Genomic DNA, 27184 nt, shown 5'->3' with positions numbered 1-27184 from the left:
GTATGTATTAATAACAAAATATAATAATAATAATAATATGCATAAACAAATAAGCTATTTTTAAAAAAAATATTTTATCGGTTCTCCATGTACAAGACAAAAATAATAGTAAAGTATTTTTCGCTTTAATTCCTGACAAGTTTTTTTTTTATTAAAATTTTAAATTTATTAAATTTAATTAAAAAATCAATTTAATTTAGTTTAAAATGTAATAGTTGGTTTATATTAAAAATATAATTAACGAATCTCTCTCTCCGTTTTGTCGCAGCTTGGCATAATCTATCGAGACATCAAGCTCGAAAATATTCTGCTGGATAGAGATGGGCATCTCGTATTGACGGATTTTGGTCTCAGCAAGGAATTCTTGCCGCACGAGAGGAACGGCAACGCACGCACTTACTCATTTTGCGGAACCATCGAATACATGGCCCCGGAAGTGGTGCGAGGGGGTTCCAGCGGCCACGATATTGTAAGTTATCATGAGATCTGTTTACACCAGCGGAACCCTCAAGTTGATTACGGAGGGTTTCTACAAAATTATATTTGATTAATAATGAAAATATTTTCGCAAATCGGATTTATGATGATTTTTCAATTTTTTTGGCTTACAAATAATTAATTTTAATGATTAATTATTAAATAATTAATGTAATTAATTTGAACTTAATAATGAAATTTTTATGGTAATATTTTTGGTGACGTGTTGTTGAAAAGCGATAAAATGTGGGATATTAAATCAATTTTCGGAAGAAAAATTAATTTCAAATTTTAATAGTTGCGAAATATGTAAGTAAATAAAATATGTGTAAGTGAAAATGAACAGAGGTTTTATTACACACAATTATAATTATAGAATTACAAGAAAAACAGTTTCAATAATACGGTAATAAATAATAGATTTAATCTCTAGTAACAATTCAATAAACGAAACATTCTATTTAATTAAATTTACAATTATTTTTGTAAAATAAAACAAATTTGTCAAATATACTCCTCGAGTTCGAAGGCAAGCTAAAGTTCAGCTCACCCTGTATATATAGGTTCGATAATAATGTACAGCCGCATAAAACATTCAACTTTGATTCATTCCATTTCAATTGTAATCAATGTTTACTGTTATCTAAATAAAATTATATAGATGATGATCTAGATAAAACTTTGGCATCTTATTTTTATGTAGATAATACAAATATGTATTATCTTTACTAAATTATCTAGAATAATTTTCAGATAATTTTGGTTTAGAATCATAGCACATACAAAAATACTTAAATAGTAAAACTTAGGCAGTAAGCGATAAAAATTTATAAATAAAAATATGAATACGTATATTTTTATATCCCTTTCATAATTTACATAAGCAGTCTTAAAAATTATTATCTAGAATCTAGATGAATCGCCATATAATTGTATCTTTTAGAAGATATATTTTAAACAAAATCATCTTGATCTAGCTAATTTAAAAAAATCGTCTAAACACAACACTGATTGTGTTGTATTCATTGATCACCAGAACGATAAACTAAAATAACATTCTCATATAAAATATTCTCGCAGGCTGTCGACTGGTGGAGCGTGGGTGTGCTAACATTTGAATTACTGACCGGCACGTCGCCTTTCTCCAAGGATGGCTACAACACCCAGCAGGAGATCTCGAAGAGGATCCTGAAGGACGATCCACCGCCGAAGCCGAGTAACCTGAGCGACACCGTGTGGGACTTCATCACCCGCTTGCTCGTCAAGGATCCGCGACAGAGGCTGGGCGGCGGGCCACGTGACGCGAAGGAGCTCAAAGAGCATCCGTTTTTCATGGACGCCGCGCCGGATTTCACCTGGGAGGCTCTGGAGAATAAGCGGATCAAACCGCCCATCGTTCCGGTGATCAAGCACGAATTGGACACCAGCAACTTCTCCGACGAATTCACAAACATGAACGTTGCCGAGAGCCTGGCGCGACTCATCAACGGCAACAATACTATCGAGAAGCATTTTAGGGTAAATTCTCTTACGTCCTGCTTCCGTTTTATCGAAGATGAAAATTTGACAATTGCTAGTTACTAATTGTAAGATTTAGATATGATATAATATATTTTATATATTTAATAATATAATACAACATATTATTTAATATATATATATATATATATTATTAAAATATAATAAAATATCTTATTTTATATATTTATATTATAATATATTTAAATATTGTAATAAATAATATTTTTAAGAAATTCTTAAAACATTTTAGTTCTCGCCTTCGGCTCGTGCGTCCATCCTCCGCACTCGTGACCAATTGTCAACTTTCCGCACTTGATACACAATATACTATTATCTACTTAATATATTTTTTCTTAAAAATAATATTCTTCAGAAATTCTTCAAACATTTGTCACAAGTGTAATAATTTTCCAGGGTTATTCGTACGTCGCGCCTTCGATACTATTCAGCGACAACGTGGTGAGCAGAGACATCTTCGGCAACAAGCCATTCCTCGGGTTGGGCTTGCTTCACGGGCACCAGCCGCGGCCTTCTTTCTCCTCCTTGCACGAGATCCGTTTCGACGAGTCCACCTTCTTCCAGACTTACGAGCTGGACCGAACCGGGCCGAGCCTGGGTCACGGCAGCTTCTCGATCTGCCTGCGATGCCGGCACCGCGACACCCGGCAGGAGTACGCCGTGAAGATCATCAGCAGGCGGGTGGACTGCGACCGCGAGGAGAACGTGCTGCGCGCCTGCCAGCGTCACTCGAACGTCGTGAAGCTCATCGAGGTTCACCACGATCGGCTGCACACCTACATCGTCATGGAGCTGCTCGCGGGCGGAGAGCTGTCGCAGCGACGGCGACCCTTCTCCGAGTGGCAGGCGAGGCGAATAATGCGGCAGCTGTCATCCGCATTGCGGTACATGCACTCGAACGGTATCGTGCATCGCGACCTCAAACCGGAGAACATCATCTTCTTGCATTCAGGCGAAGATTCTCCGGTGAAGATCGTGGACTTCGGCTTCGCCAGGATGAAGACCAACTGCGAGCCGCTGCGGACGCCCTGTTGCACCTTGCCGTACGCCGCCCCGGAGATCGTAGCCAGACAGGGCTACGACGAGAGTTGCGACATGTGGTCCCTCGGGACCATCCTCTATTTCCTGTTATCCCCGAACGATCCGCCCTTCCGGATGGACCTGCCCGACCTGGCGAACCGCATCAAGACCGGCGAGATCGACTTCGACGCTTGGACCCACGTCTCTCCCGGCGCGATCGACGTGATGAAGGGTCTGCTGATAATCGAGCCGAAGCACAGACTCACCGCGAGGGATCTCAAGTACCATCCGTGGATAGTGGCGACGACCAAGGACGCGTTGCTGCCCCCGATGACGCCCATTCACGACGTCGTCGTCGTTGCGAATCACGGGGATGCCGCGGCTAGCAGCTCGACGGAGCAGCGCGAGAGCTTCCGACTGCGCGCGGTGGACGCGGCAAAGCTGGCGCAGCGTCGCAAGAACAAGCGTTCCACGTCCAGCTCGTCCTCGCGACCGTCCTCCTCCTCCTCGAGTCCTCCGCTGTCGTCGAACCAGCCGTTGCGTCCGGCGAGCGCCCAGGCGAGCACCGCGAACCACACCTCTTCCACCTCGTCGCCGAGCGTCTTCGATTACACCGACGAGGTCGTGAGCGAGTACCTGAGCTCCCTATCCTCCTCTTCTTCCTCCGACAATTCCAAGTCCTCCGACAACTCTCCGTTGACGCACTCGCTTCTGCAGAAGCGAGCGCTGGAGGATTCCAAGCGCGGATATGAGTCCGCGGATCGGCCCAAGAAGCGCCGTCGCCGCGACGACGCCGACAGCGACAACAGCAGCAGCAGCGGGCCGATGACGCGGTCGCGTAGACGCAAGCTGGAACAGCTGGCGAGCCCGAGCGGCGGGGACGCCGGTTCCGACGTGTCCGTGGAGTCCTACGAGAGCTCGCCCTCGCGAAGCGAGGAGCAGGATGAGGAGGCGAGCCTCCACAGAAAGCACAAGGCCGGCAAGCGGTCGAAACGGCTTCCCACGATTACGGTCGAATAGACTCTTCTTCCTATTTACCGTGCCCGGTCCAAGCAGTTCTTATCCTACTTCCTAGGCATTTTTACACGGTTTGCCTTCGGCGTTCGTGGACAAGACGCGAACGGCGCATCATTCCTATTCACGACAGTTTTAGCCAATATCATATGTGTATATATAATAGTATATTGTGTATCAAGTGCGGAAAGTTGACAATTGGTCACGAGTGAACAATTGTCAATTCGCACTTGATACACACGATATTTTGTATTACAAGTGCAGGCAAAGTGGCTTTGTGCGCGTTTTCTGTGCGCGAGGTGGCCGATCGCACGCCGCCATCTTGCGACGGCACGGTGCGGGAATAGCCGTGTTCAAAGTCATTGTCCACGGCTGAAGCCGTGGGCAATGACTTTAAACGCGACTCAGCCGTAGGCAATGGCTTTGAATGCGGCTTATTCACTCACCGCGTCGCCGCTAGATGGCGGCGTGAGAAATCGGCCGCTTTCCGCACAAAAAACACGCACACAAAGTACCACTTTGCCTGCACGTGTAATACAAAATTAATTACATAATAACTAGATGCCATCTCCTCTCTCTCTCTCTATCTATTTCTATCTCTGTCTTTCTTTATTATCGACATTTCTTATGTAAATGATGATTGCGTCAACGCATGTTTTTTATGTGCTGTTCAAAGATGCTGATACATGAGAAATGTGAAGGAATATCGTATTAATTTAGATCAGTCTCGGTGAATAAGCATTGACATTTCTCCACAAGAGAGTTCACTCAGAGAATATGTACAAAATGTTATTTTTATTACCAGCTACGAAGAGAGAGTGTAAGATGGGCGAGTAAGATGATGATAATGATTTTTGTTACGTTAAACGGGGGTTGTCTGTGATTATAATGCGAGGTGAATACGCATTAAGTTATTATAGCTTATACGATAAGTTATTCTAACTTATTATATTACACGCTCCTGTTAAAATTTTCTTCCGTCGTCATTTCTTGCGATCCTAACGAAACTGACGAAGACGATCGACGAGCCAAATACTGAAGAAAATTTTAGCGAACGCTTACGATGACTGTATATGTGGTGAATGTGCCTAAGAAAACTCATTTCGCTATGAGTACATTAAATTAATGTACTAGAAGTTAGTGACGCATGACATGTGAAAATAATAAAAGCATCTGTTATTTTCGCCAGTGGTAACTTAACGAGGAAAGGAACAAGAAAACATTGAGTTTGCCTTAAAGAAAGAATAATCGTACTTTCCTCTTTTACGAATAACGTACTTGAAAATAATGACGTGTTTGTACAGTTTTAAAAAATATTATTTAATCTTTTAATTTAGTATTTAGTAAGTAATTATTTGTAATATAGAGAAAAAGGAAGGGAAGAAGCTATTTAAAAAAAATGAAAAAAAAAACAAGCCGAACGAATTTTCGGTAAAAATAACAGATGTTTCTGTTAACAGATTCCATTAATTAATATAATCAAAGTGTTGCGTGAAGAATTATAACGAATTCGGTTGGATGCAGTAGTGTACACTGATGCACATTAAAGGTCGGCACACAAATCTACAATGATATAAACAATTAAAAAAGAAAATACTACTAAGAGCTAATATATTACGAATAATATAATAATAATAATAACTCGTACTATTATATCTTGCTGTTTTCATTATATATCTATTATAAATTTGTGTATAATTACCTTTAATGCGCACCAGTGCGCTCTGATGCAACCAATCGAATTTCACCATTAGATTTGATTAAGTAAATTTATAATTTTGATGTATTTATCGATTAGTGACCGATTTAATACCTTTCTAATCTAATTTGATATTATATTTTCGAAAATGTAGAATATTTAACAAGTGAGAGAACGCGGATATTTTTCCTCTGCACACAGTGTTTCGTTACAAAGGACTGAGGCGAAATCTATTTAATAATAATGTATACAGAACAATTTGTGTTTTTGGTCTTGAATTTTTGTTTACTTTATTAGGATATTGCTGTATTTATATTGTGAGACCGCTGTCTCATCGGATGAGTGGCAATTGTTTTGAGAGGTGAACATAACAAAATGGCAAAGACTGATATGTGGTTGTAGATTCACTCAGGGAACAGATGCGTGTTAATTGAATAACTTGTCTCGTGTTATATCTTATATTGAAATAGCGTTATGCGAAAAAAAGCATGCATCCATGCTTCTACCAAAGATGACTGAAGCAACACTGCTCTTTATAAGACCAAAAAAAAAAAACACAAAAGTATGATATGTAGCGGCGAAAAATGATGTACATATATATATTATCGGAAAAATTTTTCATTACATTATAGTTACTATGTAAAAGAAAACTATTTAAGACGAGGAAGGTGCAGATTATATCTATATATTTAAGAGGAAGCATTTCGCTAGAGAGAATCATATTCTTTAAGAAAAGAGAGAAGAGATATATACATATATATTATATATTTCTATGTAGACTCATACACACGAAAAAGTCATTAAATCTTATAAGTTACATAAGTTATCTGAAAACAGAACAAATCGATTTTTTCTAGTGATATATCACTTGTTACGTTACGAACGCTCTTTCGAAGTTTGTAGATAAAAAAATAATATATATATATATATTATATATATATAGTAAGTTATACAAGCGAAAGAGCTTGCTGTTCTGTTGCTATAAGTACGTAAAAGAGACACCTACCTTTGTTATCACTGGTTGTTAAATATATCATGCAATATTTTGTATAAAAACGTAGCTGTGTTATTGTTTCAAGATCACTGTTCCTGTATCGTTTCGTTTAAGAAATTATAAACATATACTCCAAATTTTTCATTATATGTATTATAAGTTGTTGCTTTAAAAATATTTAAACGAGGTAAAAATATTATGCACTTCCATTTAATTCTATAATAAATTTGAAAAGCGATTGTATTTCAATAATTTAATTCATTAAACTAAATAATATTTAAAAATAAATGTAATATTGAATTTGAGAACGTATAGTGATGCAATCGATTTCAGGAGACAGGATCAGGTAAATTGAAATAAAAATAAACTCCGTGATACATCAATTGTTTCATTATTAATTAATCTACATAAATTAAATTTTTTGTATAATTTTATAATTAAAAAAAAGTCGTCTTTATTTTTTCGCACTTAATTTCTCGCTCATTAGTTCTGAATTTACATTAAACATTGCACTCAAAAAATTGCATCATAGTACAATTATAATTAATAGATCAGCATAATGTGTATATTTAAGTGACAATTTAACGCCAATTGAATATTCCCGCCTAATTATAATTATTAACTAATCCATATAATTTAATTTATAATATTTATATTTTATAATATAATTTATATAATTACAAAGAAAGTTACCTTTATTTTGTTGCACTTAAATTTCTCTTTGCTTCTGAATTACATTATATTGCATTCAAGAAATGGTATCTTAGTACAATTATAATTATAATTAATAGATCATAAAATAATGTATATATTTAAGAAAAGACAATTTAGCGACAATTGAATAATCCTGCCGGATTAATTATTAATTAATCCATATAATTTAATTTATAATATAATTTATACGATTACAAAGAAAGTTACCTTTACTTTGTCACACTTAAATTTCTCGCTCTTTCTGAATTTACATTATTCAAGAAAACTCATCGTAATACAATTATAATAATAAATCACAGTATAATATATATATATATATATACGTATATTATTTATAATATAATATATAATTATATTTTTATATATATATATATAAGAGAGAGTATATATATATATATATATATACAGGGTAGGCCATTTTAATCTTTCCACTAAAATTTCTCAAAATCCAAAAGTTTAAGACAAAAATGTTTCAGATAAAAGTTGTATGGTTTCAAGGGGGACATGAGATGGTGTCATTGATTTGACCTTGAATAGCCATTTGAAGGTTACGTGAAGGTCAACTTCAATTTCTTAAATGGAACACTATATTTTTTCTTGCATACTTTTGTAGCTGACTTCGAGATCTTTCCAAAACATTATAATCAAATGTTTTTTCATGAAGTATTTTTCGAGTTATTAAGGCTGCAAATTTGCAGTATTTTGACATAAAATACAAAATATCTTGGGAAATATTCATTTTTCGATTATCATACCTTAATACTTTTATGCACAGAATAATGAGACGAATCAATTGGTGTAAAGAAAACACATAGTTGTTTTAAATAAAAATTATCTAACTGCTTATTGCAATTTTCATATTTTTTTTAAAGGCAACTGTGTTTTCTTTACACCAACTGATTCATCTCATTATTCTGTGCATAAAAGTATTAAGGTATGATAATCGAAAAATGAATATTTCCCAAGATATTTTGTATTTTATGTCAAAATACTGCAAATTTGCAGCCTTAATAACTCGAAAAATACTTAATGAAAAAATATTTTATTGTAGTGTTTTGGAAAGATCTCGAAGTCAGCTACAAAAGTATGCAAGAAAAAATATAGTGTTCCATTTAAGAAATTGAAGTTGACCTTCACGTAACCTTCAAATGGCTATTCAAGGTCAAATCAATGACACCATCTCATGTCCCCCTTGAAACCATACAACTTTTATCTGAAATATTTTTGTCTTAAACTTTTGGATTTTGAGAAATTTTAGTGGAAAGATTAAAATGGCCTACCCTGTATATATTTAAGAAAGTGACAATTGAATATTCCCGCGTGATGACGTGACGTCGGGTCGCGCGGCGACTGGCCGCGCGTGACTTTGACAGCGAATCAGCTGACGCGTCATTGCGCGCGCTCGCCGGCGGCACGGCTCGCGATTGGCCGGTTCCGCGGCGTCGGCTCGCCTCGGCGACCAATGGGGAGGCTCGGCGCATCGTCTCGCTTAATGGCGGCGCGAAACCCGGCTTGTGATGTGGCGTCATCGTGTACTCTGACCGTTGGCTGCGCTGTTCCTGACTACCAATAGTGCGCATTTAGTTAGCTGCGAGGTGTGTGCGAGTGCGATCCGATCGCGGCAGAGATCCAGGTAGAGAGCGAGGCCAAGTTCTCCAGGTAAACCTCTCGACCTTGTGCACCATGTCGACGAAATCGAGCAAGAAGACGGCGGCGGCGGCGGCCGCCGCTGCCGCGGCCGCGGCGGCGTCCTCGGCGGCGACCGCCGCCTCGTCCTCGTCGAGCAGCATCCAATCGCCCCCGAGCACGTCGACGCCGATCGTCAGCCGGCGACCCGGCAGCCCGCTCAGCCCTACGAGGTACTCCCGGCTCCAGGAGAAGCAGGACCTCCAGAATCTCAACGACCGGCTGGCATGCTACATCGAAAAGGTGCGCCACCTCGAGACCGAGAACTCCCGGCTGACCCGGGAGGTGCAGACCACCCAGGAGACGGTCACCCGGGAGGTGACCAACATCAAGGCCATGTACGAGCACGAGCTCTCCGATGCACGGAAGCTCCTCGACGACACCGCCAGGGAACGGGCCAAGCTCGAGATCGACACCAAACGCCTCTGGGATGACAACGAGGACTTCAAGAGCAAGTAAGGATCTTTATTTCGATATATTCCGCAGACTTGGAATTCAAGTCGAAAAAAAAAACAATGTGAATTTTTTCTTTCAAAAATAGGTGCAACGTTAATCAGGATTAATATCGTCGCAATTGAGAATCTTGCGACATCTTGAGTTCGCTGCGTCTCCATGAATGTGAAACTTATATACAGGGTGTATCCAAATAAAGTGACAAATTTTCGATGATTCTCTGTCGAAAATTAAGGGGGGTTTCTTATATAAACATATACTTTTATATCTTTCTCCGAGGAGGGAGGTGAACATTGAGTTTTTATTTATTTTTTTTTTTTCTTAAAAACTATTGATTTTATGAAGAAAATAAAAGGCACAAAAAAGTTTTTAAAGATATCAAACTTTCTAACGCATATTTTTAGATAATTATATTCCGGTTCGTTAAAAAGTTCTGGTAAAAAATTAAATAGGGGTTGTTAGTTTCATCTCCTTATAACGATGCAGGAAGATCGAAAAAATATTAATAAATATTCTTTTTATTAGTGGAAAATATCCACCAAGTTTCATTTTTTAAATTTGTTTCAAATTTGAGAAAAAAAAATAAAAACTTAATTTTTGTGTACATAAGAAACCCCCTTAATTTTCGACAAAAAATAATCTAAACTTTTTCGCACTTATTTAAATGCATCCTGTATATAGAAGTCCCTTTTGATGTAGAAATTTTGATCCTGTTTTAAGTTTTGTATTCGTATCCTATTGTTGTTTGAAAATAATTGCTCGGATTTCAATGTTATCGAGCCCGAGACATTTTGTTTGCATTATTTCTGATTGATTATGAAAATACCAGAGAGATAGCGATCTATATATATATAATCTCATTTTAGATCATCAAGTCGGATTCTGTATTTTTTATCTTTCTCTCGAGTTATACTTTATTAGTGGAATCTTGCATGAGATCTCACATGATTATGCGTGTTCCATACACATTTTCATATACAAGATATGTATGTGTACACATATGCATATCTATAATCGAGTGTATATCTATAATCTGTATTTTAAATATCTCAGACCGGCCTCTCCCTATTCTTAAATTCAATCTCTGTAAAGTGTATGCATTTTTTTCGCACGTGGTTTTCCCACTATTTATATTCAATATTATTTACTACGAGTTTAATTTTATGACACATAGGAATGCAACATATAACTGAATATAACATGAATAATTTATATGATGGAGATTAATGTTGCTTGAAATAACGATGACATGAATTTAGAATCAACTATATTTATATATAGTGAATTCTTGCATATTTTAACATAACATGTACACTTGTTTTGATCTTCAATTATTATTACTTATTAATCAATAATATATATTATAATTATTTATTATTTATTAATATTTTAAATATATTTATTTATTTTTATAAATATATTATAAATATATTTATTATAAAATAAATAAATATAATTATTTATTTTTGTAATATAAATATATTTTTCATTAATAATTAATAATTATTTATCAATTGATTATCAAACTTTTGTTGTTGTATATCAATATTATTTTGATGTTCAGATGGATGTAAAGGAAATCAGAGTGTTTTCTTTTTTCTCAAATTTATACATACATATACACATACAAAATGTTTACATCGCCTTTGTGAATATTATGGACTATTAGTCATATTCGCTTTTATATTCTATTCTATAATTTCTAGAGAATTATCCGATAAGAATTGTCATTGAAAAATTGCACACGTGCGTCTATCTGTTTTCTGACATTTCTCTGCTGATGTGTCACATAGATAGCAGACAGGTTTATTTTGCATAGCTGTTGAGAAATTAAATAATATTACATGTGTCATACGTATTTTGGGACATTTTATGCCGTGGTTTCATATTTTGTCCAATATTTTGCACATGTGCAAGCTCTGAAAAAATTGAAGGACGATGAAATGAAGGATATAACGCGCGACGAAAGATAAAATTAGATCAATGTGGAATCTTAGCAACGTGCATTTAGAAGGACGCTTAATATTCTCAACCTATGTTCGATCGATACTTTTGCCATTCTGTTATCTGTTCGCCTCATCGTGATGTTCAATAGTATCCTATAAACGCCCTTAATCCATTCGCTGCGAAAGACTCATCAGTTAAAAGGAATCGATATCTGTTAATTACCAATCTTCAGATTAGATTAATCGGTGGATGATTCGATGATGGTTCGTCATGTGCTATTAATAGAATGTATGTTTGTCAACAGCAGATTTTAAATGATATATCAATTGGTTTTATTAATAATGCAATTCATTCATCTGTCAAATAAAAATTAATAAATTATATTCAAAATATGGATTATAATGAAAAATATAAAGAAATTAAGATATAAAATTAACAAATTTGATCAAAAGACTTATTTTCTTTTTTAAAATGGTTTCTGCTGAAAATATATTATTTATTAACAAAAGATATAGCAAGATAAATTGAGGGAAATATTAAATTTAAAATATATACGAAATACATCTGTCAACTTCATCTGTCAAACAAAAATTATTAATTATATTCAAAATATGCATTATAATTAAAAATATAAAGAAATTAAGATATAAAATTAACAAATTTGATCAAAAGACTTATTTTCTTTTTTAAAATGGTTTCTGCTGAAAATATATTATTTATTAACAAAAGATATAGCAAGATAAATTGAGGGAAATATTAAATTTAAAATATATACGAAATACATCTGTCAACTTCATCTGTCAAACAAAAATTATTAATTATATTCAAAATATGCATTATAATTAAAAATATAAAGAAATGAAGATATAAAATTAACAAATTTGATCAAAAGATTAATACTTATTTTCTTTTTTAAAATGGTTTCTGCTGAAAATATATTATTTATTAACAAAAGATATAGCAAGATAAATTGAAGAAAATATTAAATTTAAAAAATATACGAAATACACTAGCTATAAAAAATGCTAAATATATGAATCTTACGAAAATAATTTGCAATGGAAATAAGACAATTCTATTCATTAGTTTCTATATGTAAAACATTTTGACATTACGCATATATGTGTATTTTAATTTTTGTGAACAATTTTCGTAAATATATGTACTCATAATATTATAAGTAGAATTTTTATCACGGATTATCTAAGTTGAATTCGGAGTCATCGCTTTAAATGATCTACAATTCACTGATGTGTCACATATTGACAGACAATTCTATTTATAATTTTCGACGCGCAATTTTTTTTGTATATTTATCTACAGTCTGCGTGTTCCGATTTTTCAAATATTTATTTTTTTATGCATAAAGAGAATTTTCTTTTAGAATTTACCCTGAAAATCTTGATCATTGTGGGACAATATATATTAGAAAAATTTTATAAGAGTTTCTCTAATTAAAAATATTTATCACAACAAAAAATATTAACATGTACATAGTAAAATTAATCAAACATATTTTACTTATAAAAATTCTTCCAATCTGTGCTACATCCAAGAAGTGGGAGTTTAACATTAAAAAAAAAATCTCAAATATATTCTCCAATATATTTAAATCCCCACACTGAAAAAAAGATTAAATTAATACATATTTAATTCAGTACTGTCAAATGAATCATGTATTTGAAACAAATAAATATTTATCATATCAAATAAATATTATTAGTTTTAAATAAATGATTCATTTGACAGTATTGAGAAGTAAAGACTTACAAGAATTAACTAAATTTGTTTTTGCAGTGCAACCAGTAATATTTTGACGAAGTTGTGTCTTAAAAATAGGTGAAAAAAAAAAAAAGACCGAGGGTGTCCGGCGTAGGAAGGAAATGCTTTTCGGCGTGTCCACGAGAAGCATGAACGGAGGCCGGGCCCCGGTGACGTTTCTACAAGCGATTGCGTCACGCTTACTATGTGGCGATGATGTCAGCGGGCGCGACGTCGTATCACCTGACCTAAAAACATTGACTCCGTTCCGCCACGTTCTGTGTGTACACACATCCGGCGTGGCTTTTTATTTCACTGAATGAAGAAGGAAGAGAGAACCGATCGATCCGTACGAGAGTGAAACTCGCAGAAACTTTTACTGTTGTAGTTTCAACCCTTTATTCCGCCCATTGTGGGGATTAATCAGTAGCTTAAGGGGGAACTACACTTTGAAGTCAGAAAGTCTTTGTTCATTATTTTTCGGACACATCTTTTGTTGAAATGTTATTCATTGGGGATTTAAATGTGTATATATTAAGCAATATATTTTATTATTAGATATACATATAAACACATTATAGGAATCGCTGCACACCGAGCAGAGGCTTCCATTGGCTTACCATTTTGTTCGCATTTAATTTATCTGGGGAGAAAATTTTATATTTTTTATCTATATTGGTGTAGTTTCAGTTAAATGCACAAAAATTAAATTATAATAATTTTTGGAAAAATGACAGACTTTGAAACGATTAAAAAATGAGTATATTTTGGAGTAAAAAAATAGTAAAACTACTTTATATAACTTCTATTTTATCTTAATGAAAAACAATAGTTTTTTAATAAAATTAATATAAATACACAATATGAATATGCAGATAAAAAAGATTTGGTAAACAAAATTTTATCCTTTTTATTCGCGCGAAATAAACACGCGAAATTGCACTTATTATGCACGAGCGACAATTGCATGCGCTTAAAGTAATTGTAATGCTTAAGGTGTGTCTCAATTACAACTTGCGATCAGTGTAAAGAACTACCTTAGGGTTTCATGTCGACGAGGAATTACGGTGTTCCTTGATATACCGTTACTGTTGGAATGTTTGACGATCCAACCAGCAAGTTTTCCCGTAAAGCATTTGTCAAGTCCGGTTTTACCTGAGGTAGAGAAGATTCAGGAATGCTCCTTCGATTTTTCTTTCATCGGTGACGCACCTGCATCTTGCATTTTTATCATACATGTCTCTTCTCTCGAATTTCAAAAGATTTTTTTACCGCGAAATAAAATCGGAGTACTTTTGTATACCGGAAAATTATTTATTAATTGAAATATCGCATTAAATATTATTAATACAATATTTTTTAAATATTGATTTATATTATTTATAATATTTTTATAATATTTATATTATTTATATTATTTATATTATTTATATTATTTATAATATTTATATTATTTATAATATTTATATTATTTATAATATTTATATCATTTATAATATTTATATTATTTATAATATTTATATTATTTATAATATTTACATTTATAAAATATACATATATAAAATATTGATTGAAATAATTTTTGTTGCAGGTTTATTTTCATACAAAAGATCGTATTTTTTGGCAATGTCATTTTAATGACAGGATTTATCAATAACATCTCGCGACTCGGTTATCGTTTACAGACAATACCGTATTGTATTCGTTATCGTGGCTCTTTTGTCTCTTTGTTTTCGTATCTAAGAACCAGAGAGAAAAAAAAGGAATTGTGTCAGCGACCAAAATTATTCTTTATTATGCGGCTCTTAATTATGCCTTCAGCATTCACAAATTTAGTGGTCCTTGGACACATTAAAAAAATGTGATGACGCAAGTGCTTCTTAATAATCGAAGAACGCGAATACTTAAAATTGAAATTTTATGGTAATTTTACCTGCGTAGGATTCGCAGAGTTATATCGCGAAAGTTTTTTATTTTTCAAAATTAATATTTTTGAAGTTTCGTGTGTTTTCCTGAATCTTATACGAAAAACGGTGCAGGTTTAAAAAAAATAAATATAAAATTAAAATAACGAGAGAAAATTGCACTGAAAAAAATTTAGTTAATTCTTATATAAGTATTTATTTCAATGCTGTCAAATAAATCATTTATTTGAAACTAATAATATTTATTTGATATGAAAAATATTTATTTGATATAAGAAAATCCTTTTTATGCACAAAACAAATAAATATTTATTTGTTTCAAATAAATAATTTGTTTGCCAATATTGAACTAAATATGTATTAATTTAGAATTTTTTTCAGTGGTGTTTATAAGAAAAAAAATACTACGTCGAAAAATATAAATTATATCCGTATATTTACAAAAAAATATGATTTAAAATATGGATAATAATAAAAATAATCTACTGAGACATTCTATACAACATTTCTTTAAAGTGTCTTCTTTGAAAAACTTCTCATCATTTTTCACACCAAAAAATAACAAAGGCCTTTCTTGAATTTTTCTTAAAAGAAAAATCTAAAGCGTTCCCTTCAAATCTAAAGTTAAAGTAATCGTCATCCAGTTGCGATGACTGTTCATTAAATAAAATGCACGTTGGTGCATTCCTTATTTTTACGTAATGTCGATGACACGCTTAAATATGATTAATTATCGCTTATGCACATACGTGCAATTATTATGCAATAAAAATTATTGCGAATAAAAATTCAAAACAGAAGTGTTTTTTCATCTGCATATTAATAATCATTCCAATAGAATTATATTAGTGATTATTTCTATTAAATCTTTGTAAAAAGAAATGAGTTTTTTTTATCTGAGAGATAAAATCAAAAATAATATTTATAAGACGAATATAATAATAAAATATTATAATAAAATTTATAAAAACTTATAATAAAATTTATAAAAAATTATAATAAAATATTATGATAAAATTTATAAAAATTATAATAAAATAAAATTTTGTTGCATATTGCTATTTTGCTAATATGATGGAATCAAAACTACATATATATCAACAAATGCATGATGTGATATCTATTTCGAGGTGATAACGATTGCGAATTCTGACATCAGCGGTTTCCAAGATGTTTAAATACTACATTCCGAATCGTCTGAAAAAGCACGTCGTACGAAATCGAGGATGACATCAGATGTCCCTGTGTCTAGTCATTTTACAGCGTTGGTGTTCGTGAAACTCGTAAAACCATTTTTGGAGTCGCGTTCGAAGTTCAAGATTATATTCAAGGTCGCATTTAATATATGATGATTATTAGAGACAAATTTTGAATATCTTAGGACAATTATTTGCTTGAAATTAATATTATTTATGCAAAATTAAGTAAATATCTATTATTTTCATTTTAGATTATAGTATCTAATCTTCAATTATATATTATAATATATATTATATATATATCATAATATCAATCTTTTTAAAAAAATATTTTTTTAAATTAAAATTTTTTAATATTATAATTTTTTAAAATGTTTAATAGAATTTAATAGAAATTATTTCTATTAAATCAATTCATCAATTTCTCTAATAATTTAATAAAAATAATTTCTATTAAATTATTATTTAATAGAAATTATTTCTATTAAATTCCATTAAATATTTTTAAAAATTAAGAAAAAATAGATGTATGAAAGGTATTTATAGGATGGATTGAACAAATTAAAAATAAATATTTTGTACATATTTGTGACATAATCGAGTAATTACAAGATGAAAAATGACGCGTTTAGCTTATCAATCGCACGAGACCGCAATGAAATTTGACGCTTGACATTGTAAAGCATGTAACACTTTCGAAGCATCTCATCCGTCTCATCTCGCTCCGATTCGCGAGGGAAGACGAGGGCGACGACCATCACCCTTTTACTAAGGAACATATAAATCTCGAGATCCCCTGCCTTCCTTACTCGCCGATTGTTTAGAGCAGCGGTGTCCAACCTCGTTGAACATACTTGTAACACATGTTTTTACACATGTTGCACATTTACCAAAATTGAGAGAGTTTTGTAAGACAATGTCAAAGCGAGAATTTATAAATGATATAGAAGTGCATAGTATTATGTGTAAAAAATTAATTTACAAGCAAATTATTTATTTCTATTAATGGAATATTTAATGGAATTTAATAGAAATCATTTCTGTTAAATAATAATTTAATAGAAATTATTTCTATTAAATTAATTCATTAATTTCTCTCTAATAATTTAATAAAAATAATTTCTATTAAATTATTTCTATTAAATTCTATTAAATTATTATTTAATAGAAATTATTTTTATTAAATTCCATTAAATATTTTTAAAAAATTTATACCATTGAGAAATGTAGTAAATATATAAAAATTGTATTAACACGATTTAGAAAATGTAATATTTTTATTATATTTAATGCAACTTTTTTCGCGAAATATTGAATATAATTGACGTAAATAATGTACATCGATTAATGAGACTAATACAATTAATATATATTTATCAGTAATATCTGATATATTAAACTAAAGCATATTCCGATAAATAATTATATTGCAATAAATAGTACAAAACAATTTATTGCATTCGAATATTTATTTCAATACTGCCATATAAATCATTTATTTGAAACTAATAATATTGATTTGATGTGAAAAATATTTATTTGAGATAAGAAAGTCCTTTTCAAAACAAATCAATATTTGTTTCAAATAAATAATTTTAGGATTGAGTAAATTAATGATTTTTTAAACTAAGTTAAAAGAGTTAAAGTTGCTTATAAAATTAATTTAATTCAGTTAAAAATTGCAAAAAATTAACTCATTGTCAGTTAAAGTTAAGATTAAATTAACTGAAGTTAAATCAAAAGTTAATTTTTAAAAACATTATTGATATAAAATTAGAATTTTGTTTGTTAATTCTTGTAAAATTTATAATAGCAAATAACAAAGAAATTTTAATTCTTATATAGAAATATATTTTTTGGTAATTACAATTGATGACAAATGGACATAAAAATTAATAATGCTTTAATTTAAAAATAATATGTACGTTTATAACTTAGAAAAAAAAAACAATTATGGTATTGAGACATAAAAAAAATTAATTTATAGTTAGAAAAAAAGTTAATAAGCTTAAGGGGTAAAAAATCACTAGTTAAAATTAATATATCTTAAATTAACTAAGTTATTAACTTTTGCTATTAAACATTTTCTATTAAAAACTTAATTTATTATTGAAATAAATATTTATTAATTTTGTCATTTTTTCCAGTATACTCGTTTATATCGCACATATCGGTTTTTAATGATTCTCTATTTAACAGAAATTTCGTGCGGCAACCGGACGAATATTAAGACAACAGTCCGGGCCACCATGGTGGAGAAAATAAAATTCTCGATGTGGGTCGTGCACAGCTTGAAATAGAAGCGCCTTCTCTCTTCGCCTGGTTCACCCGGGGCTCCCTCAAAATGCTTATAAACGAAGGCGAAAGTTCGTCATAATGCCGATTATATTTTTGAATGAATGACGCACATTGTACGCGTAAATGTGAAATTGTGTTCATCTGAAACCAGGAGATTTTCGCGAAATAAGAGGCAGATAAAACGAGGATTGATTGGAGGCCAGGAAAATCAATTATCGACACATTCCCAAGATATCACTGAGGAAAATAAATCTCGTTTTCCACGAGATTAGCATCGTCATTCGACTTTTAAAGCAGTAGGCCAAGGATAACGAGACGATGTTGATTCCGAGTATTTTATGTCAAAAGGACCTTCGTGGAAGATAGAGCCTATCGTGATGGGTCAATAAAACTCACTTTGTGTATAAATTAACTGTTAAAAGTTCCTCTTTATATTTAAGGAAAATTGCAATCAGAAATATCACACGATATTTGATTAAGACTTATTATTTTCTTATATTAATATCCATTAAAACATAATGTCGATATTAGTGTAAGAATTTTGAAAATAATTAACATGGAATTCTAATTTATTCTTATTTAATAAATATATATACATAATCCTGCATGAAGAATAAAAAATATACATATAATTGGGTTTAATTGGGCGTATTTAAAATAGAATATCCAAGTATATGTAATAAATATATTCACATTGGAGATATAAAAGGAATTCTATTAATAGAAATGAATAATATATATTTGTGTAATTTAATGCATGATGACTAATATTTGTTTGTTTGTTTTTTTTTTTTTTTTAGATTGGAGAAGAAGACGAAAGACCTGCAGATAGCCGAAAGAAATGCGATGATCTACGAAACACGTTGCAGTGACTTGCAGTCGCAGTTCAATCAGTTGCAGGCCGAGCGCAAGAAGCTCGCCGAAAAGGATCGGGATTCGGAGAAAGAAATCGATCGGTTGAAAGCGTTGCTCGACGATGCTCGGAAACACCTGGAGGAGGAGACTCTGCAGCGTATCGATCTGGAGAACAATATTCAGAGTCTCAAGGAAGACATTAGTTTCAAGGATCAAGTTTATCAGCAAGAACTCACGGAGACACGTTCGAGACGACAAGTAAGTGATTACTGGAAGTAACAAGGTTCTTATATATAACACATTTCTTATATTAAATAATATATTAAATTTAATAATTTATTTTTAATATATTTAATATATTCATTCCAATATATAATTTATTTTTAATATATGTATAATTTAATGTAATAATTTTAAAAAATGTTTCGAAGCAATATTTATAATATTATATTTGTATTTTAGGTTGAGATATCCGAAATAGATGGACGCCTCGCGGAGCAATACGAGGCTAAGCTGCAACAATCGCTACAAGAATTACGCGATCAATATGAGGGACAAATGCGTGTTAATCGAGAAGAAATCGAACTTTTGTATGAAAATAAAATCAAGAATTTGGCTTCCCATGCGCAACGTAATAGTGGAGCTGCCACCATGGCAGTTGAAGAGTTGAGGCAAACGCGTTCTAGAATCGAAGGGCTTAATTCAAGAATCAACGAGCTCGAAGCGGCCAACAATTCGCTTAATGCACGAATTAGGTAATTCTTTTTATACAAAATTTTCTCATTTATAAAATACAGTTTACATGTTAATAGTAGTTGCATATTATTTCTTTAAGTACATGATATTTTATTTTGAAATAAGCAAGAAACTTAAAGTAATATGGAAGAGGATTAAATGATCTTATGAGAAAAATGTTTTAATATTTTATAAATAATTATAAATTAAATTAATGAAATTTATATTTATAAATAATTTATATAATAAAATTATATATATTGATTTAATTAATGTTATTTATGCAGATTAAATATAAAGTATTTATAAGTTTCTATGGATATTCAAGTATTTAATTAACATAAATGTCTCTCTTTCTCTCTCGACAGAGATTTAGAAAATTTACGAGAAAACGAACGTGCTCGTCATACGGAAAGCTTAGCCAATTTGGAAGCAGAATTAACACGTATGCGGGATGAAATGGCTCAGCAATTGCAGGAATATCAGGATCTCATGGATATTAAAGTGGCACTTGATTTGGAAATTGCCGCATATCGTAAAATGCTCGAATCTGAGGAGGCTAGGTGAGCCAATACATTGTAACCTCTTGAACAGTAAATGCTTCTTTTCGTTTTTAACAAATTTACTTTATTTTAACGAATTTAAATTAATTTTATATATTTTAATAAATTTTAATTAATTTATTTTAATTAAATTAATAAAATATTTAATTTTTGTTGAGCTTTCGTCAACAACCTTCAATGTTAGTCTCTTAAGAGAAATAGATGCGATTGAATCTAGAATCTGCTATTATATCACTTCTATCATACACGGTGTTATTTCAATGTAAACGTTAGATGTTAATTTATTCTTTAATTCCCAGATTGAATATCACACCGGCTCAATCGACAAACACATCCTTAGCTGGTAGAGTTACGCCGTCCAGACATACCCCTCTCAGAGGTGGCAAACGAAAACGGACTTTATTGGAAGAAAGTGAAGAGCGCAGTAGCAGTGATTACAGCGTTACAGGCACTGCTAGAGGTGACATAGAAATTACAGAGGCGGATCCCCAAGGACGATTTGTGAAACTCACCAATAAGGGTGGTAAGGTAAGAACTGAAAACTAGTCTTGCCAGCGCGTATTTTATTTGAGCTATGGGTAACTCATAGTTCTACTACAGGGTGTATCTGGGATCTTGAAAACCTGGTATTCTCAAAGAATTTTGTTTTATCTTGAAAAATCAGGAAATTTGATTGGGATTCAGGGAATTAAAAAATTGCTCTTTTATTTTACTGTTAATATATCTGCAATATTTAAGTTTTCATCAATATTTTATGCGATTTTTTTATTGATGACCTATTTCAGTATCAAGATCTTATGTAAATTTAATTTAAAAATTGTTCAAATTTTTAATAGAAGTGAATTAGTCTTCTTTATTTATTTGATAAATAATAACTTCATAAATATATTAATTAATTTAAATAAATTAATATTTGTTAAGATGTTTATAATAGATTTTTTGTTTTCTATTTTTTTATTTTATATCTTTGCATATATTTTTTGCGTTTAGATATAATGATATATCGCACTTTGTTATTGTCCAAATTAATTTTACAATTAATAAATCAATATTAAAAACTACACTCTTGATAACTTTCCATTCGTATGAATAGAAAACATTAAAAAGCAAGTGTCCAATAAAGGAACTTTTAAAAAGCTGCTTATCGATCTATAAATGTGTCTTTTACCTGAAATTTTAAACGAAAATACCGGAAAGATCAAAGAATATTTATGGAATTTTTGTACAAAATTTGAATAAACATCCTGTTATATATCAAATATAATTTCTGCAACAGGAAACAAGTTTGAGCGGCTGGCAGATTATTCGTAAAGCAGGTACTCTCGAAACAGCTTTCAAATTTCATCGTACTGCAAAACTCGAAGGAGGTGCTAACGTACTAGTATGGTCCGCTGATATTGGGGCAACACACGAACCACCATCCAACATCGTTATGAAGAGTCAAAAGTGGTTTGTAGCGGATAACATGACTACAACTCTGATCAATAACGAAGGAGAGGTATGCATCGTCATTTATTACGCATTTAATCCTTAAACATTTTTTCTTTTAATGTCAATATATATATATATGCAAAGGTTCGATAGATAATATTAGTTAATTAATTAAAAGTTTAAATAAAAAATTAAAAATTTAATAATTTTTAATTTAAACTAGTTATTTTTTTTTAATTTTAAGTTAAAATTTTTTTATCTTTAAATGCATTTTTTTTTTTTTTTTTTTTTTTTCCCTATAAAATCTTAAATATTGGACTATTAAATTTTTAATAAAGATTAAATTGTAATAAAAGCATTATCCTATAATGTATATCATTTTTACGAATATTGTGAAATAAATAAAGGTACAATTAATTTTTATTTTTTTTTGTAATTGTAGTTACAAAGGAAAAATACAAGTTATTTTAATTTAATATAAATAATATTTTTTTAAATGAAACTTTTGATTTAACTCAAGTTAATTTAATTTTTGTTATTAACTGAGTTAGTTTTTTGTTCATGCAACTTTTAACATAACTACATTAATTTTATAAGCCATTATTTTAACTTGACTAAGCCACTTTAACTTACTTTAAAATAATACTTAATTTATCCATCCCTGTATGATAAATATCTTTTAATTTAAATATAATAATATTTCTTATTAGCTAAAGTATTATACAAAGCATTTAAGGGAACCAACGTTACATTTTTTAATTTTTTAATAGGAAATTGCAACTTCTGAGCGCAAGAGGCAACAGTTGTCCACAACTTTGTCCCGACACAGAGAAGGTATGGGATTTCGGCCATCAGAAGAACTTCATCATCAACAGGTAAGGTTACAGTAAATGTTTTATTGCATTGAATGTTGTAAGTATCCTAGATGAAAGCTTTAAACTAGTTTTGAGATTAAAACAAGAGTAATAGACTTCATTAGGAGGACAGAAGTTGGACGTAATAATATAATACTGATATGTGTCAGTGTTATATTCTAACTGCAGCAATATTTTGATATACTATTAATATATAAAATTATAATTAGTAAATTGTACACAATAAATTGCAATAATGTAAAAAAAAATAATCCTTTTTTTGCAAACTACAAAAAAATGCTCGATAGAAATCAATGCAAAAAATAAAGCTCGAAGGCAAAAATAGATAAATATATTTTTCGAGATTCTTAAACAATATTAAAAGAAGACAATGTGGCTATAAGAATAATATTTAATTGAAAAAAGGTTTCAACGCGCATTATCAGGGATCAATTTAACATTCGTACAAGAGTATAATAAATATTCAGACATTACCTACTTTCCACTTTTCTTGGAGACTTGTTGATATACAGAATAAGTGTTGCAGTTATAGACAACTAATTTTGGGGGGGTAGCGTTTTCACAACAATTCACTTCTTGTTCCATAGAGAAGATATCTCTACCCGTATTAAGGGTGAGGGCACACGACTCTGATGGGCACTTTATGTAAGTTATTTTATACCCTATCAGATGTTCGAACATTACGTTGTCAGTAATTAATACTCTATTACGCACTCATATAATATATAAGAATTATTTTGCTTCATATTTTGTTGGTTTTCATGCAGCACTTTGCCTGGATACTCACCGCTTAACAACTAAAAATCTCATACCTTATGAGAATTAATATAATCTTTGTCAAGATTATTATATCATTTCTCATCAATTAACCACATTGTCTTTAATTGAAACATATATTATTGCGATTCTTATATTTATATATAAAAAATATATATACAATGTATTCATTAAATATTATTTGCATAGATGACACTTGAAGCTTTTTTACATAGGATTTGAATATTTAGTATTAATTTCTGAAACAAATTTTAATTCTAAATTTGAACTTAATATTAGAGACCTGTACGAAATCTTTATGAACTTTTTGTATTTCAGTGAAAAATCGAATTTTTATCTACTGATATTACATAAATATCAGTTGCTCATTTCGTGAAACAAGTTCTATATAATCGATGAATTATATGACGTGTAATTTGAGGAACTGTATGCGCTTTGCTTCATTTGAAATGCGAACGGTAATATTATAATATTTACAAGTAACAAATTTAATTTAGCGTGTTGTATACTTATATATTGTACATTACTGCATATTAATACAGATTGTATACAAAATAATAGAGATTATGTGAACTAAATACGTTATATGCAAAAGACTTTTAAGCAAGATGGAGTAATGTTATAATTTATCAAAAGGATATATCTCATATTTTCATATACATATCTTTTTCACTGTGTAAATGTAGCATAAAGGTTCATTACTCGCTTATAAATGTAACTAAATAAACTTGCTAAATAAACATGCTAAATATTCACGCAGTGAATTAAGCGAATTGTGGGGCCGCGGTTTATTACTCATATTTATTTTACGTTTCTCCCGTTCTGTTTTGTTGATGAAACATTGTACGTTTTATGTTTCAGAGCGATCCCCAAGGTGAAGAGCGTTGCCGTATTATGTAAACATATATAAATTTATCTCATAAGCTTAAATATATATTATACTCTAAATTAATTTTGATAAATGAGTCTTGTATCTCAAATACTTCTGACATTATATTCTAAGTTAATTTTCTTTCTGTTAATGGCATGCATTTTTTTTCATTCTCACGAATTTTTAAGCGGTGCTTCCGAAACTGCATTATTATATAAATTTAAAAAAATCTTGTAACGTTATTGTTTATATTAACGGAACCAATTGTCTGTTTGATTGTTCTCTGTCTCAGTTCGAGCATAATATCTTCTCTCATATGTTACGTCTCTCATATATAATATATATATGTATGTATAGCAATAAAAATTATCAACTTTTTATTGCGATGAAAAAATATAGATACATATATTCTATTGCAATAAATGTGTAAGAAAGTTACACATAATGTGTTTCAACTGCATCTTATCAATATTCATCATTCTAGATTGAGATTATTATGAAAAAATTTTAAACGTTTCTATGATAATGAAATTTTGTAAGAGCTTTGTAAAAATTGATGAGAATAAAAAAAATCGCGCCATTAACATAAAGAAATATACATAATGTGTGGAGTATAATGTCAGAGACACGATGAATTCTACAAGATTCATTTATTTTGAATATCTACTTTGAAGAAGAGAATAATAAAAATAAAAAAAAACAGAAAAAAAGAAGACCGACAAATATATATTGCAAGTATAGAACACATTATATAATTTTGCTCCCATTATCGCAGTTGAATATATATCTATGTATAACTTATAAGAAAGGGAAGATATTGTATAATATATTTCAGCTGATGTGCAAAGAATTTTAATCAAACTTAACAACTGGGTTTCGTGTGGTACAAATGAAATAGGTTGCATTTACAAAGCCATTTATTATACATATATAAGAGAAAGAGAGACAAAATTGTATTATTATATTCCGTTAAATCCACAGCCGTACAATTGTCAAATAGACGGACATTATTAAGGGTAGTAGCGCTCTTGCATTCAGCCAATTTCTTCTCCTCCATTGTTACGAGCTGCATACAAGGTCACACCTTTACCACCTAATGCTTAGTGCATCCTCTTTAAATTGTAATATTGGACAAATGATGTTTCGAGCGGATTTTAATGATTAATGTTGTCTTAATTTATAATAATGTAAGTTGCGTTCATGTTCGTTCGTTAAATCCAAAAAAGAGCAAAATATTCAATAGAGCGATTAGGCTGTCAGTATTCAGTTCTCTCTCTTTTTTGTATTTCTTTTTTTCTTTTTAAGTATGACAGTGCAAGACTGTGCGAAAGCTAAATATATGATAACTGTCAGTTGGATGAACTCAGTTTCGTCACTCTATGATGGCCTGAAGAAAACGCTTGACTAACATTCGTTTGATGAATGTTGTTTTCATTTTCCGATTGAGTGACATTTCACTGAAAGTCGCTGTTAAATGTCGATGAGAGGGAGCGCAAAATTTGCGCATCGCCGATTCTACTTTTCTGAAATAATATATTTCAAAGAGAATGCGAGAAACATATTTGTTCTTACCATCGCGCGTCCACCTGTGCGTTCGAAATGATTTTTCTCAATTGTATTCAGCTTTATATCATTTATATACTAATAATAAAAATTACAAAAATTAACCGTACAGATGTACTCGTCGTATATTAATTATTCTTTTTCACGATAGCGTGAAAAACAGCTACTTTTAGGCAGACATTAAGTTAGGACGTCTTTTAACGCAGTATAAAAAAAGACTTTAAGACAGATTAAGTTGTTCAGATTCTATAAATACATATTAAATCAGCTAAATTTTGTACATAGAAAAAGCAAAATTTCCTTCCGTCTTAAAAAACCTAAAAATGCTATATTATATGGAATTGATAAAATTGCATGAATTGTATGGATTATTAACTATGAGTTCGATTGATAATTTCCATCTCTTTCAAAATAAAATTCATCGAGTTAAAAATGCACATCTTCCGTTCTGGCGATAAAATTCCATCTTTTATGTTTACTCTCTTCTATAGAACTGTACAGATAATGTATTTCAAAGTGTACACATTACATTACTTTATAAATGATCAAATAAAAGGAATAAAAATAATATATACCTTGAAAATACTTTTGTAAGTGTGGAAAAAATATCTATATATAAATATTTATTCACAGATAGGGGAGGAAAAATTTAAGAGATGTTTAATTGAGGGATAGACGTAATATATAATCGACACAATTTTTTCACATATTATCTATGGTATGTTTTGGCTCCAAATTTGGAAACTGTCAAGTAAATAAATCAATAAAGCGTGGATTAATAAAAGTAA

General features: G+C 31.1%; 2 protein-coding genes across 3 annotated transcripts in view; both read left to right on the top strand.

The window, feature by feature from the left end:
- LOC114932829 (ribosomal protein S6 kinase alpha-5) overlaps positions 1-6809 on the top strand; it is a 48724-nt gene extending 41915 nt beyond the window's left edge. The window contains exons 5-7 of the mRNA XM_029305231.2: positions 269-469; positions 1558-1995; positions 2413-6809. Coding sequence (XP_029161064.1) covers positions 269-469; positions 1558-1995; positions 2413-4056 — 2283 coding nt within the window. The 3' untranslated portion in view covers positions 4057-6809. The remainder of the gene's footprint in view (positions 1-268; positions 470-1557; positions 1996-2412) is intronic.
- A 2127-nt stretch (positions 6810-8936) lies between these two features.
- On the top strand, positions 8937-26964 carry LOC114932837 (lamin). 2 transcript variants are annotated; one of them, XM_029305242.2, is made up of 9 exons: positions 8937-9598; positions 19527-19839; positions 20044-20336; positions 20685-20879; positions 21179-21407; positions 22156-22377; positions 23081-23185; positions 23773-23830; positions 24824-24984. In XM_029305242.2, the coding sequence occupies exons 1-8, from the start codon at positions 9141-9143 to the stop codon at positions 23794-23796; spliced, it is 1839 nt and encodes a 612-aa protein (XP_029161075.1). In that variant the 5' UTR covers positions 8937-9140; the 3' UTR covers positions 23797-23830; positions 24824-24984. The 2 variants fall into 2 exon arrangements, with proteins under 2 accessions (XP_029161075.1, XP_029161074.1); XM_029305241.2 differs by lacking the exon at positions 23773-23830 and having other exon boundaries at positions 24824-26964.
- Positions 26965-27184: the final 220 nt, after the last annotated feature.

This window comes from Nylanderia fulva, unplaced genomic scaffold (genome assembly GCF_048542155.1).
Source record: "Nylanderia fulva isolate GAGA-0341 unplaced genomic scaffold, ASM4854215v1 Scaffold34, whole genome shotgun sequence".
Classification (NCBI taxonomy): domain Eukaryota; kingdom Metazoa; phylum Arthropoda; class Insecta; order Hymenoptera; family Formicidae; genus Nylanderia; species Nylanderia fulva.
This window is presented reverse-complemented; position numbering and strand designations above follow the sequence as displayed.